The sequence below is a fragment of the Palaemon carinicauda genome, chromosome 44 (genome assembly GCF_036898095.1).
Source record: "Palaemon carinicauda isolate YSFRI2023 chromosome 44, ASM3689809v2, whole genome shotgun sequence".
NCBI classification, from domain to species: Eukaryota; Metazoa; Arthropoda; class Malacostraca; order Decapoda; family Palaemonidae; genus Palaemon; species Palaemon carinicauda.
The window spans coordinates 43829824-43845106 of NC_090768.1; the positions used below are offsets into that span (position 1 = coordinate 43829824).

A 15283-nucleotide genomic window follows, 5' to 3' on the forward strand; every position below is an offset into this window, starting at 1 on the left:
TCAATACTTTCAAATTGATCTGCACTCCCTTCGATTTCACTTAGCTCACAAAATCTAACCCAGTCTGCCTTGTCAAGATTCCATCGTGGCGATCTTTGTAAAGGCGGACCCTTGTTGGTGTTTATAATGATTGGTGCATGATCACTAGTATGCCAATCATCTAATGTCCTCCAGTCAAAATCAAGATGGCAGTTAGAGCTTGCAATTGAAAGGTCAATGCATGACAAGGTACCTGTCTGAACATGGAAGTGTGTGGGCTCTCCTGTATTAAGGAGTCCCACATCCTCATTCTCCACAATTGATGAGATAATATTGCCCCTTGTGTTTGCTAAAATATCACCCCATAAAGGATGTCTACCATTCATATCTCCAAGTAAGAGAAATGGTTGAAGGAGTTGATGAATGACCTCTGCTAAATCATCATATAAAATATTATCATTTGGAGGCAAGTAGAGAGAGCATATTGTATATTTTCTTCCTATACCAATTTGTACAACCACTGCCTGCAGTGTTGTACATATAGACATAGGTATTTGGGGAACATCTCGACGAACGTACATGAGACTTCCACCATGGCTCCCTGCTTGATGATTATATGGTGTCCTATCACTAACATACTCTCGAGGACTAGGAGTGTTAGCATCAAGCATACTTTCCTGTATACATACAATTTTGGGGGAATGTTCATGAATTAGGAGCTTAAGTTCTTCAAATTTCCCCCTTAAACCCTAACAGTTCCATTGCACAATTGAGGAGAAAACTATGGATTATTTCGGGAAGACATCTTGGATGAGGTCTTCCCATTAGCAGTTTTTAATCTAACATTATTACCTGTAGGTTTCTTCAGAGATGGTCTTGTTATGTTGGGTTTTACGTTGGTGTTTTTCTTTGTATCTTTTTTATCTATTTGTTGAGGGGGATGGTGGACCTCAACTTTAATTTCTGATTTATTTAAATTGTCTTCTGGTTGATCGACAACATCATATTTATTTGATGTCATAATTCAAGTATTTCTTATGGAAGGGGGTGAGAGAGATGGAGGTCTCTCTCTTTTACGATTAATAGGTTGTGAGTTACCAGGTTTTTGTACCTTCCCCACTACAGGTACACCTGATAACTTGGTGTCAGGTGGAATCTCCATTAAATCAGGCAAGGACATAGCCTGGGAGAGGTTATACTATCCTTTGTAATGGGGGACAAAGGTTTGATAGTGGTGGGCAATGTCTTTTTGTTGATATTCAATGATAAATCTTTAGGAGGAGATGTTCTTGTCTTATGCAGCACTTTATCAATAGATGGTGAATTCCTTTTTCGAGAACTACCTACAGTAGTAGGTGGGTGAGATGATTCCCGAGGAACTTTTTCTCCTGTTTTTAATGTCTTTGCATAAGTATTAGATTTATTTAATAATCTCTTGGCATGCCCCATGCTTACATGTTCAATAATTGATTTATTGAGGGCAGCCTCTTCTAACTTATAAAACTGGCAGCTCCTATCATTAGATTTATGATTAGAGTTGCAGTTTAAGCACCTTGCCTCAAGTGTACGTTCCCCATGGTAAATATTGGAGCAAGTATTACAAATTTTTTCATTATTGCAAACTTTGGAAGGATGTCCAAATTTAAAGCAATTATAACATTGCAGTGGCTTCTGCTTAAAAGGTTGAACTCTGATCCTTTCGTTTTCTATGTCTAAGTGGAAAGGTACATCGGCATCCTAGAAAGTAAGAACAATCATTGATGTTCCAGGTACTTTATGTACTTTCCACACTGATAGAGGACACATAGCCAATATCTCCTCTTCAGTAAATTCATACAGATCCCTATTAAAAACCACTCCCCTTCCATAGCTAAAGTTTAGATGGGGTTTGATGTCCAATTTTATATCCTCATTTACTGTCTTGAAATTGGACGGCATAACAGACTGTGTGTATGACTTGACCTTTATCAAGTAAATTTTCTTCCCGAATCGAGATATATCTCCAGGTACGATTGTACCTACCTTCCTCTGAAGAAATTTGCAGATCTTGAAATAATTTTCCGTACCTCCTACAGATTGAGCAAGAAGCCACATTGGTGGTTTTGGCCTTCTTTGGGATGGCATATCTGCCTCTATATCTTTATCAGCCCAGTCTGCTGGTCTGTAGACATCCAGATCTTTAGGTGCCCCATCACACAGAGCACCCTTAACACTCATATTACCTACTTTAATATCAACAATATTACGGCTTGCATTAAATGCTTCCTCATGACAATTAAATGATAACCAAGATTCCCAATTATCATCTTGAAGTTTCATTCTAATTTCTTTTATTAATCCGTAACACTCAAATATTTTATGTAGCATATCATAATTAGCTTCTAATGGGATTTGGGTAACGTGCAGGACATTCAGTTTTCCTGTGTTGCCCAAATTACCCTTTTTCCGAGTGTTTAAAGAATAGTCCTTTTTAGTTCCTACGTCGTCAACGGAGTTTTCTTTAAATGAATTGCCAGAGGTCGTCAACAGTGCCGGGGGCGAGTCAGCATATCCAGGGGAGGTGGGGTCATTCTCACAAGAATCCATCAGAATAAAGATAAGAGAAGAGTGATTTTTTGAATAGTTTGATTTACCTGCTTGAGAACATTAAGGCATCATATGTTGGGAAGGAAATTTGCACTCTCCATTACCGGCATAGTGAGAGTATACTTCCCAGATGGTCCACTCCATACCCTACCCGAAGGATAGCATCAAAACAGATATAGAGGCACAGGTGTAAGCTGAACCCGCCTGTTAGGACTGAGACCAAGAAACTATGGAATCATCCTCCCCATATCTGTAATGACAGGCTTCCGGCCAAAAGCCGAGAGTCCTACCCCAAGCATTGGATCCCCCTGGATTCCGAAGACCCAACACTTGAGAATAGTTCCGCCAAAAAGGTCCAAACCATCTTCGGGATGGCTGAGATCATCCAATACTCTCACATATAGCTTTGAGCACAAACACCTCCCAACCATGACACCTTTCCCATTCATCAAAGCAGGCAGCAATACCGGATGTAGAAACATCCGCCCAAGTGGCAATAACAGATGTAGAAACATCCATGCCATAAAAAAAAAAAAAAAAAAAAAACATACATACATATATATGTAAATATATACACATATACATATGGGAAATTTTACTCATAGGGTTGGGACAGCAACATGAAGGAAAGTTTGTAATATTAGGAGAAGGTTGAAGCAATATAAAGAGGAAGAAAAAGATAAGAGAGAGAGAAATTTAGATTCGAACTGGGGGAGCAATTTCCCCAAGTTCGAGAGCCCTCCTGCCCATCACCAAGTTTCAGCACGGGAATAGAATGCCGTGCTGAAGCTTAATGACTTCATCAAGGCATTCTCTCATTAAGAGGGCGGTGTCGAAGAAGGGTCGACTCCGAGTCAGCCAGGATCAGCCAGTCGTCCAGATAGCGGAGAAGACGGATGCGGATCCTGTGTGTCCGCGAAGAGATCAGGGTGAACACACTGTTGAATACTTGAGGTGCTGTGGAGACCGAAACACGAGCACCTCGAACTGGTAAATCTTGTTGTCTAGGCTCAATCTTAAGTACTTCCTTGAAGACGGATGGATTGGGATCTGGAAGTACGCGTCCTTCCGATCCAGTGTACACATGAAGTCTTGTGGTATCACTGCAAGTCTGACCATGTCTGCTGTCTCCAAGCTGAACGGAGTTTGTTTGACAAACCTGTTCAGAGCTGAGAGCTCGATGACTGGTCTCCCGCCCCCAGACGCCTTCTTTACAAGAAAGAGTCGACTGAAGAAGCCTGGGGAACCGTCGACGATCTCTTGGAGCATCCTTCTTTAGCATGGTCTCGACTTCTGCCCGTAGGGTTAGCCCCTTTGCCGATCCCATGGCATAGGAGCTCAACGACACTGGATTCGCTGTCAGGGAAGGTGGAGATGTTGTGAACGGGACGCGATATCCCTGACTGATTACGGAAATCGTCCAGGAATCGGCCCCGAGTTGCTGCCACCTGAATGTTCAACTTTGTAGGCATCGCCCCACTGGTGGACATGCAGAGGAATTGCCAATCCTAGCGTTTGCGGCCTCGGCCACTGCCTCTAGGATTCTTGCCACCCCTGGCTTTCTGCCCTTCTTGTCTTTGGCAGGAAAGGGCTGCTGTTTGGACACCGTCGTCTTTGCTGCCACCGCCAATTTCGTCGTCTTGGATGGGTGAGGTTATTGAGGTGCTGGAGGTCTGTAGGGCTTCGTTGTGAGACCCCTTTGGAGAAGAGAATCCTGATTGGATTTCCTCCACCTCCCAGCTGCCTGTTCCACATCTTTGGGGTCAAACAGACTCTTTCCCATAAGGGAGAGTGTCTGAGCTTGCCGAATTTGAAGGCCGGGACCTTCGAAAGGATCCTTTCTGCCACCGCATCACGTTCTTTCAAGATCGAATTGGCCCACAAGTTCGAGGCTTGATGGGCCAGAACTCAATGGTGCGGGCGCCCGAAAGGAGGAAGGTCTCCAGTGCCTTCCTGGTGCTTTATTTGGACCGATCCTCGGATCGCAACAGGATGCCAAGAGACCCTAACCAGACGTCCAGCCACGAAGTAGCCTGCATGGCGCACTTCGCAACCTTCTCCTGGCTTAGGATCTCTGTTGCCGAGGAAGTCACTTGCCGGCTAGAGTGTCTCTCGAGAGGGACTCCCTTGGTAAGCTCTTCCGCAGAGTGCAACGGAAGAGCCAAGCCAGACTCCTCCATGATCTCAAAATACCTCCTCTGGTGGGGGTGGGAGGAGCTTGTTGCCAGTAGTGGAACGGCTGGAGGAGGCGAGCTCGGAGAGCTGGCCCTCAACCTTACCCCTAGGCACTTTTCGCCCCTTGGGACCAGGGCAAAACCGTACTGGCCTAAGCGGGTTTCTGAGTGCCAAAGACTCGGTCCAGGACCGTGTCCTTGCCCTCACGAGGAGGAAACTCAGGGTCCTTGAACCCGTTGAGATGCCTCATCAGAGTCCAGACCTGCCAGAAGGCATGCTCTGACTCTGCTGCTCTCCCCCTGGAAAGCTGGCAGCAAAGTCTCCCGTCCCCAAAGGCTCTACTTAGGGGAACTCTTAGAGTCCTTCGGTTCCCTCCTAGGAGGGATACGGAACTCCAACAAAGAAGTCTGAGGGCTCTTCTCTCCCTAACACGGGACGATTCTCCTGCTTGATGAGGGGTTTCTCCGATTGGTGCGGTAGGAGAAGGTCTCCCCTTGGTAGAGGGAGCGCGATGGGAAAAACCCAGGGGTCGCGCACAAGAGCCGCTGGCGCTCGCGCGATGGGAAAAACCCAGGGGTCGCGCGCGAGAGACCGTTGAAAACACTCGCGCGGGCGCGCGAGCGAGACTTCATAGGGTGAGCAGGAATCAGATTGACATGCAGGAACAGAATGAAGAGCCCGTAAAAATGTCAGCGCGCGCATACGAGGTTGTTGGCGCTTGAAGGTCGTCGGCGCTTGAAGGTCGTCGGCGCTTGTGCGCGAAAGAAGATCGATAGCGCTTAAAGATCGACGGCGCTAAAAGATCGTCGGCGCTTGTGCGCAGAAGAAGATCGTCGGCGCTTGTGCGCAGAAGAAGATCGTCGGCGCTTGTGCGCAGAAGAAGATCGTCGGCGCTTGTGCGCAGAAGAAGATCGTCGGCGCTTGTGCGCAGAAGAAGATCATCGGCGCTTGGGCGCGTAAGAAGATCGTCAGCGCTCGCTCGCGAAAGAAAATCGTCGGAGCTTGCGCGCGTAAGAAGATCGTCGGCGCTTGCGCGCGTAAGAAGATCGTCGGCGCTTGCGCGCGTAAGAAGATCGTCAGCGCTAGCGCACAAAAGAAGATCGTCGGCGCTTGCGCGCGTACGAAGATCGTTGGCGAGCACGAGCGCGCGCTAGGATGAAGGGACAGCTGACAGGACGATCAGGAACTGGGATGATCAACACTGGAAGTTCTGGTGAGCGCCTGTGCGCTAACTCAGGACTGGAACAGGATTCCTCTGGATGGAAGTCTCAGGAACAGCAGGAACAGTAGGCGAGCGCTTGCGCGCAGGAAAACATTGGCGCGCAGGGGATACCTGGCACTTAAGGGACTTACTCACAGTGTGAGAAAGCCCCTTTTGCCCCGAAGGGACCGGTGCCCGTTGGATAACGGGGGCGTGGGCGCCAACAGCGTCAGCAGCCAGGAACGGAGACGACAGGTCAGCAGGTCTAGGAGATGGCGAACTGCTGAGAGGTCCCGAACAGCAAGCTGGTCTAAACAGGAACAATCCTCCGAAGAGGAGTCTCTATGAGTGGCCTCTCTCGCGAACGAGAGAGATGAACACTTCGTAGAAGAGACTAGAAGAGACTAGAAGACACTGATGATGACGCCCCTTAGGGTCGTTGGATCAGCAAGCTGACCTATAAGGAGCAATCCTCCGAAGAGGAGTCCTTATGAGTAGCCTCCCTCGCGAACAAGAGGGGTCACAAGATTGATCCTGCAGCTGCTCAGCCCCTTGAGCATAGCTGCAGGTGTGACCGCATGAAGTTCCATGGTCCGGCCTTGCAACCGCTCAGCCCCTTGAGCATGGTTACAAGTGGTCGCTCACACAAAGAGCTTACCCCTGGAGGCGAACCTCCTTAGCATTCTAAGATGAACTAAAGAGCTGACAGTTGTCACGGGAGAACTTCTAAAAGAAGGGAACACGCCCATGACGATGTCCTAGAGAGACGGCAGCAACAGCCGACTCCCCAGGCACAAACAGGGCAGCTCTGCTTCGTTGGCACATCTAGGCAAACGAAGAAAAAAACTGGATCGTTAACTGGGAAAATAAGATAAATAATTAGTTAACAAAAATTCCCCCGGGAGGAACTCCGAAGAGAAACCCCAAGGGAATAGAAAACATAAGAATTACAAATTAAGTATGCGCCCTCCTTCCCCACTGACATTCACAGGAGAAGGGGGAGGGCGGAGAACTGTAACAAAAACAGAATTATAACAGAATTATAATTATGTAATTCATCTAAGAATGTTCACAAATAGTAAGAACCATTGAACCCCAAAGGGAAGTGTTTACAGGATGCTGAAAAGTTAACAAATACAATTAGATTTCTTTAAAAATAATTGAGACAAATAAACGGAATAGCAACCCAACCCGCACGGGAAAGAAGCTTCTGTAATAGTATGTAGTAGTAGTAAAAGGGTGAACGACCTCGAGTAGAGAGAGAGAACGTAGTCAATCTAAACTCCCACATTCCCTTCGCTGAGAATCCAAGTTCTCTGTAGGGAAGGAGGAACAGCGGAGAAAACAGATGAATGAAGAAAGTCCAGCGATGACGATTCCCCACGGCGGCCGAATTATCAGAAGCCGAAGGAACGACCAAAGGACCAAGGGAGAGACCGTGCCCCATTAAGTGAAACCGCGGTGGCCTGATACTACACGGTGACGTTGTCGTACACTACACACACAGCACAAACACTGAAAAGGAAACTTACTATATTTCTATACACAAATATATACATAAACATAAAGATTGTTTATATATATTAAGTATAAGGAAAAGTAAGTAAAGTCAAAACATTAATAGGCTGCCAAGCGAGGGTGGGAGCAGACACGTCTGCCCATCACCTGAGCCAAAAGCGAAGTGAATCAGTTCACCAGTGTGTGAGGGGGGAGGGGTAGCTAGCTACCCTTCCCCTACCCCCTCGCTAACTAGCGAGAGGGTAGTTAACCCTCGTTAAAAATCTAATGGCTCGCCATTTCAGCTACGCCGAAAGTAATACCCTATGTAAATAGTGTGGTTTGTATTTCGGTTACGGAACAAATGGAGATGGAAATTGAAATAACCACAAAATAAGTTTTGATGAAGCCGAGTCAAGATCCTTAGATTACTTTTTATTCTTCATTTTTCTTTTTCATGATTTGTTGCACATCCAAATAAAATGCCATTACAATGCAGAATTATGATTAAGAGACACTATTATTATTACTACTAGGTAAGCTACAACCCTAGTTGGGAATGCAGGATGCTATAAGCACAAGGGCTCCAACAGGGAAAATAGTCAGTGATGAAAGGTAATATGGAAACATAGAATAGTATGCCCTAGTGTACCCAAAAGCAAAGGAAATCTAACCCAAGCCAGTGGAACACCATGGTACAGAGGCCTTGGCCAAGACTACAGTGGATAATAATGGTTTGATTTTAGTGTGTCCTTCTCCTAGAAGAGCTGCTTACCATAGCTATACAGCCTCTTCTAACTTCAGTAGTTCACAGCTTTAATGAAGAAGAATTTTTCAGTTATCTTAGTGTTTTCCTTTGTATGAAGAAAGAGGATAATGTTTAAAGAATAGGCCAGATTATTTGGTGTACGTGTAGCCAAAGAAAAAGTGAGCAGTAACCAGCAAGGACTCTATGACTCTTAAGCAGTAGTATCTCAACGGGTGGCTGGTTCCTTGGCCAACCTACTACAGTCCTCTTCACATCAACCATTTAAGTTTTGTTAACATAATTTATCCACTATTATGGCCTTAAACAATGATCAGAAAGACACTGATTATACGCCACCAAAGGTCAAGTGACCTATTATTACACAAAACTTCAAAGTAAAAACTTACTTTTTGAGATATTCTGTTAGTTCCTTAATGGCATCCGGAATTCGTCCCTGACCTTTCAACACGGCGACTTTTCTTTTTCTTGCCGAAGAGTTTGTTTCATCTTCTCTAATGATACTGTCATAAACATCAATGGCTTCATCAAACCTGTGAAATTTTGGAAATAAATATTGATTATAAACAATTTTTATATAGAGAAAAAACTAAAATCTAGCAGTATAAAATTCAACCCACAGTAAACAGTTTCAAACCCTTTTATCTCACTCAATATTGTTTTATTATCAATATCTAATATGCATGGCAATTAGCTGGATACTTTACTGTATATAAATTCTGACTGGACCATACTTTTGCATTTCATGGTACTGTACTATCTGTAAAGCTGTCCAATACTGTTCATGTTAACCTGGGAAGCAAAGATCAATTGCAAACCAGGTCATTACTTATTGCAAGCAATGCATGAATTTTCAAACAGGATAATAATGGCATGAGCCTTATGAAGAAAATTACTGTTCCAACGTGTAAACAAACCGTAGATCTGTTAAAATAGGAAATGTCTTCGGGTTAGCTGCTACGACCATTAAATTCATTAACAAGGTATTTAGCGACATGTGGTGTTCATTATGAGTAGCTTGGCAACCAATACTGTCGAAAGCTCTTCCCTTTTATTTTCAGCCACAACTAGTAGAGACGTACTGTTGTGCCCTAACCAAAGGTTTGTGTCTTTTTTTTTCCTTTGCATATAGTGAATGTTGGCTGTTGCTGTTTGCAGTTATCAATGTAAAGCAAGATATTCATACATGCTGGGAAAGGGTGGATACTGCAACTGGTTTATGGCAGATTGACACTCTCTGTGCATCTTGTTGCAGCATGACTCTTTGCAATCATTACTGCGTGCAGGTCGTGGCCTCCTGTGCAGTGACAGGCTTTGAAGGAGATGACAAAAGCTAATGCTTCTCCGGTGTTTGTTTTGACAACGTCTAAGAAAACAACGAGGAAGTCTTTCACATCTAACTTTCCCTCGTTGAGTATGACTACTACCATTGCTTCTCTGCATACACCCCTAGTTCAGTTCCTGGGAAGTATATGGCAGGAAAAAGAAGTACTTGAATCTACGCCAGGGGATTTTTCACGGTCTAGTGGTCTGTGGGATTCCCTCCAGAGACTGCTGCACCTCATCAGAGGTTGGAGACTCTTTCCTTGTTGCCGTGCATACCACCAACAACGCGTCTAACCTAAGGAAGGTTATGGGCTCCTTAGTTCTACTAAGTAGGACCTTCATGCAAGGGAGCTGGTAGGCAAGGGTAACTTGTCCCTGGTGTCTCCAGTGCCAATATTTCCTGTAGTGATCCCAGTGATTAAGAGTACAGTGGAAATGACCCCAATGGTGATGCTCCTCGAGAACCCCAAGCCTAAAAAGACTGAAGATCCACACTTCGGCATCAATGCCAGTGCTGGGAGAAGTTGGTCCATCCCTATGGTTGGGTGTAAGTAGGATCCGTGGCCAAAATCTTTAGTGCATATACCCACATTGCCCAGTGTCACCCCAGCTCCTGTGTCTGTGTTGCATGCCTCACTGAATGGGATTATCCCCATCACCCTTGAAAGTGTTTCCCAGTGTTGTGGTTCCTGTTGGAAGCAACTAGTGTGGTTTCTCCCCTAGGGGAAGTGTCGTCATCGATGGTCGCTCAGACCTCAACTCCTCTGCTTGCAGAAACTAAGGTAAGGTTGGTAAGAAGGAAAAATGTGCTCGTTCTTCTTCCTCCTCAACTCCTTTTTATCCCTCTCCTCCTTGCCTTTTGACTCTGATGCTGATGCTTCTTACAACACCAGCATTCTCACCGCCTGTTGTCAACTACCCAGTTAATGAATTCAATGGCTGAACTAGCACCGCTGACAATATACCGCTATTCTAAAGAACGAAAGGTTTGTATATGGATAGGAACAAACAGTAGAAAAGAGTTTAAGCCATAAAAGTCAAACTAACTCATAGAACAACACTTGTAGTCAGCAACCATCAATAATTTTTCATGCCAAAGTCAAAACTACTTCAATTTCAAGCTCTAATTCACATGGAAGCAGATTTTTAAATCCAAGATTTTAATTTGTAAATGAACATATCCAACCTCAGCGATAAATTGAAAAAATGAAAGAAACTTTGATACTGTACTACAGTTTTCAAATAAAAATTACCCACACACCTTTCCAGTCAAATAAAAATTACCCACACACCTTTCCAGTGCTTCGTATCTCATGGCCTTTAACTTCCGAATCCGGACAGACCCGGGAAACTGTTCATTAAGAGAGACCAAACAAGGTTCAGCCACATCAAGACGATAGCAGTCTAAGCCAGCTATAGCCACCTGCTCTTCTACCATCCATCCTAGAAAAGGGGACAAGAAACTTGTAACTGTGTGATTCAACTACTGTAACAACATGCATTAAGTACCATATACTGAAAATGGTTTTCAATTAACCTTTAAACTGTTTGTTTCTTTCTTTCTGTAACTGTGCTTTATCAATATAATAAATCATCCTAGGGAAAATAAATGGGTAGATACAGTTGGCTTTATGAATTTCAGTGCACATTACGTTACGTTAATTAGATATCTGGCAATTACACAACTATGATGTTATATTTTGTTGCAGGCCAAGAAAAATATCGTAACTTGATTAACAGTATCAAAATATTCTGTAATCGTTCACTCTTCACACAAATATTATCGACTACATTAGGGTGTTGCCAAATGCTTGGTTTCAGAATTTAAAGCTCATCTTGTTCAAATCTTACACGTGAAAGGAAATAAATTGTACTTCAACATTTGTAATAGAATAAATGATATAATACTTACTTTCATCTCCAAGTTTATATTTGTAATGTTTAAGGCAATAGTCCCACATGTCCACAACCTCCTCACTGTGGCGTGTATTATCCTCCCTCCATGTTCGTAACTGATCACGAACCTCTGCGTGAAAAAGTCATTGTTGTAGATAAAAATTATCGTTAAAATCACGTTTCTAAATTAATGTTTATTCTTCCTAACCATACAAACCCTTGCCCTTTAATTATGGATTAAAGGACTCGGGGTTTATATGTTGTTTAGGAACAATCATGGATACAACGTAACTTCAAATTTCCTTCCTAACCTGACGCCTTGTCCTTACCTACTTAGGAGGGCGTAACTTTATGTAACATTATGGACACTGGGTAGAATTACATAGCCAATAATCCTCTGAGAAAATGAGGGTAATTTTGTTTAATTAAGCCAGTCTACCTTATTAGATAGATACTTTTAATCTCAGCTTTTTTAACCTTATATATTGTATATGCCCAGAAAAGGTTATCATATCATCATCTCCTCCTATGCCTACTGACGCAAATGGCCTTGGTTAGATTTCGCCAATCGTCTTGATCTTGAGCTTTTAAATCAATACTTCTGCTTTCATCATCTCATACTTCACAATTCATAGTCCTCAGCCACGTAGTCCTGGGTCTTCCAACTCTTCTAGTGCCTTATGGAGCCCAGTTGAAAATTTGGTGAACTAATCTCTCTTGGGGAGTGCGAAGAGTATGCCCAAACCATCTCCATCTACCATGATCTCATCAACACATGGCACTAAAGAAAGTTATCGTATAAAGTCGACAATAGCATTCTAAAAAATTTTATCCGAAAATATACCGTTATCAAAAAAGGTAAAACAACGGAGTCTCCGTAGAACGTTCGAGTTTGCGGACATATAGAAAACGAGATCTTTCCACCCTATTGTCTCAGGAGTCATTTGTAGCTGTCGTACTACAGTACAAACGGGGAGCTCTCTTACTTAATTAAGTGTATTTACAGGTATGTTGATACACCAAATTATCACTTTTTACTTATTTGATTCACTTCACTTGTAAATTTACCAAGTACTCCTGTATTCGGGCCAGCGGTACATTCAGCGCTTTGAGCTTTAGCCGTATGGCAAAGTATTTTGGGGTTTTTTAATCATCAGATTTTTTAAAAAAATACTGTATGCCGTTTGCACCAATAACAGTTAATGGATTAATATGACACACACTGAAATCAGCTTTACTTCACTCTAGCACAATATTCCTGATCTTGTTTTTACCAACATACCTGAATATACCATAACTACAGCACGTTTTTACTGCTTATCCTAATTCGGCAGTTCCAGTTCCTATAAAAGCTACTCCTTTGAAAACTAGTTCCACACCCCACCTGTCACACATGAAATAGTTCTTTGATACAGATTTAAAAAAAAAAATTTCTGTAATCACAGCATCCAAAACAATGGGCCATTTCCCTTTTGGAGAAAACAAGAATTGTTAAATGTGGTTTTTTTTATATGTATTTTGATCGGATTTGATGTCTTCAATCGCCAGAAATACATATTTTTCAAGTTTTATAAAAGGGTTAAGTGGGATATATGTCTGAAAACTGCAGTGTTGGGAGTGAAGCAGGGGTAAACTAACACAGGGATGAAACTCAAGTCTTAGGGTACGTATGATGACGCCCCGCGTTACGTAAGTAAGTAAGGACACGGCTTGTAGGTTAGGTTAGGGGGAGAAAGTTTGGGTTACAGTAGTTGATTTCTATCTTTAATGAACGTGTGAGGAACTGGCCGCTGATATACAAAGGCTCCGGGTATGCTAAGGATACGGCAGTCTAAGGAATAAGGGGGAGTCGATATGTCTCCCACTGGTAGGTAAGAATACAGCTCCTATGTTAGGTTAGGTGGGAGAGCCTTAGGTTAGGTAGTGATCGTTTCCTTTTTAAAATGTGCAGTTTCATTGTCATCCCCAAATTATTTGCATTAGGCATTAGAATTTTATTAAATTCCATCAGATTTTCAATTCAACTACCTAATAACTTAATTGACCTAAATTATAAAAAAAAAAAAAAAGCTGGGTATTATTGTACTATATTACAGGGCAATGTAACCTAGGGAAAAAAACTACTTTTTTCTAAAGAAATAATTCCACTCTCTTCGAAAATGACACTTGTTCCTGTCGGAAGTGAATAGTTTCAGAAATATAAATAAATAAATATATATATATATATATATATATATATATATATATATATCTCTCTCCAACGATAATGGGGGAGCCCCCGTAGGAACTCGGGGTTTTGGGTGGGGAAAACATACAGGGGAATTAGTATATAATGGTAAAACAAGCCTTTTCTTCTCTATACACGACCTTCTTGGATGTATAATAAACTGATGAAAAAATACGTTAATATTGAGCTGACATTAGAAATGTTAGCGTAACATGCTAACATTATTAGTGTCTTTCATTTATTTGTTGACATTCTACCGGACGGTTGTAGTCGCTCTCGTTCGTTCGTTTGTACATAGCAACTTTCAACCTTCTGCGCATAAACTCCTCCCACCTGCGCATAAACTCTCCCTCCACCAATAGGATTACTTCTTCTCTTATAACCCCACCCCATTTTCCCCTACGTCATTTTAACCGCCTCATTCAAGTATTCGACTTCACCCGCTTTATTCAAGCATACGACTTGAACCAGTACAACTACAGTATACCATTCCTTTTACGTAATACCCTCGTATACATATTACGTTTGACACAAGAATTACTCGTTTTATTATCCGCAATCTTATAAAATCACCTCATTTTATATTCCCATTAAATATTATTTATCATACACTCCATTTTATCTTGCTATATTACTTTTATACATTTTGTTATTACCTTGTCACACCCAGATTTCACATAAATACTTGTTCTGGACAAGTTTCCCATTCTAGTTCATTCATGTTTACTCTCTAGACTCCGTTGTTTTTCCGTTAACCAATCACGAACCCTTACGTATGGAAAGTTTGCACATGGGGGTTAATATTTCCCAACCGCCACCTTCCAAAAAACGCTTTTCCGTGGAACTCTTTGTCCAAGTCACGTCTTTGATAGTTCAAGTGATGTCTTTTTACGTATTTTACGATGAAAGTTTTAGAAACTTGTAACGTCTGCAGTAATCCATACTTGAAAGCATTTCGGTGAATTCAAATGTTGATAATTTTCTGAAATCTCATAATGTAATAGCCCAACTTTTACAGTGTCCTAAGTGCATTAGTATGCTAAGACAAAGAAGAAACAGCGAATTGGATACAGTATACGGAAGTGAAGACGTCACAGTCACAACACCCCGGAGACCCACAAGTTTCATCGTCGAGGTCATAAAAATAAGTCATTAATTTCTTTAATTTTATATACTTGCAAGTAGAACCTTGGATAGGGGTTGTGACCTGGGAAGGGGATCCAGGGGCTTGCCCCAGCTAAGGGTTGTGACCTAAGAACTTCTACAGTAGGTTAGGTGGGTTTGTTAGGTTCTGTACCCTTTTGAACCTTTAAATATATTGTGTAAAGGGTATATGGAGAAATTCTTTAAAATACACATGCTAATATTATCATAGCATTGCTAACGTTAGCAATGGCATCGTAACGTTGGTAACATTGCTAATGTTAGCGTTCGCAGTACATACATTCTTGAAGAGTGAAGTGACATGTTATTTTCATTAGTAAAATAAATTTTTGAATATACTTACCCGGTGATCATATAGCTGTCAGCTCTGCTGCCCGACAGAAAAACCTAAGGACAAAATACGCCAGCGATCGCTATACAGGTGGGGGTGTACATCAACAGCGCCATCTGTCGAGCAGGTACTCAA

The 15283-nt window shown here is 42.5% G+C and overlaps 1 protein-coding gene across 2 annotated transcripts in view; it reads right to left on the reverse strand.

Annotated features, from left to right (window-relative positions):
* Positions 1 to 15283, reverse strand: part of LOC137634527 (ER membrane protein complex subunit 2-B-like) — a 53041-nt gene that overhangs the window by 23281 nt on the left and 14477 nt on the right. For both annotated transcript variants that reach the window (XM_068366976.1, XM_068366975.1), the window contains exons 2-4: positions 11443 to 11556; positions 10823 to 10973; positions 8594 to 8737 (exon numbers count right to left, since the gene is read on the reverse strand). In XM_068366976.1, the coding sequence (XP_068223077.1) occupies positions 8594 to 8737; positions 10823 to 10973; positions 11443 to 11556 (409 nt within the window). The remainder of the gene's footprint in view (positions 1 to 8593; positions 8738 to 10822; positions 10974 to 11442; positions 11557 to 15283) is intronic.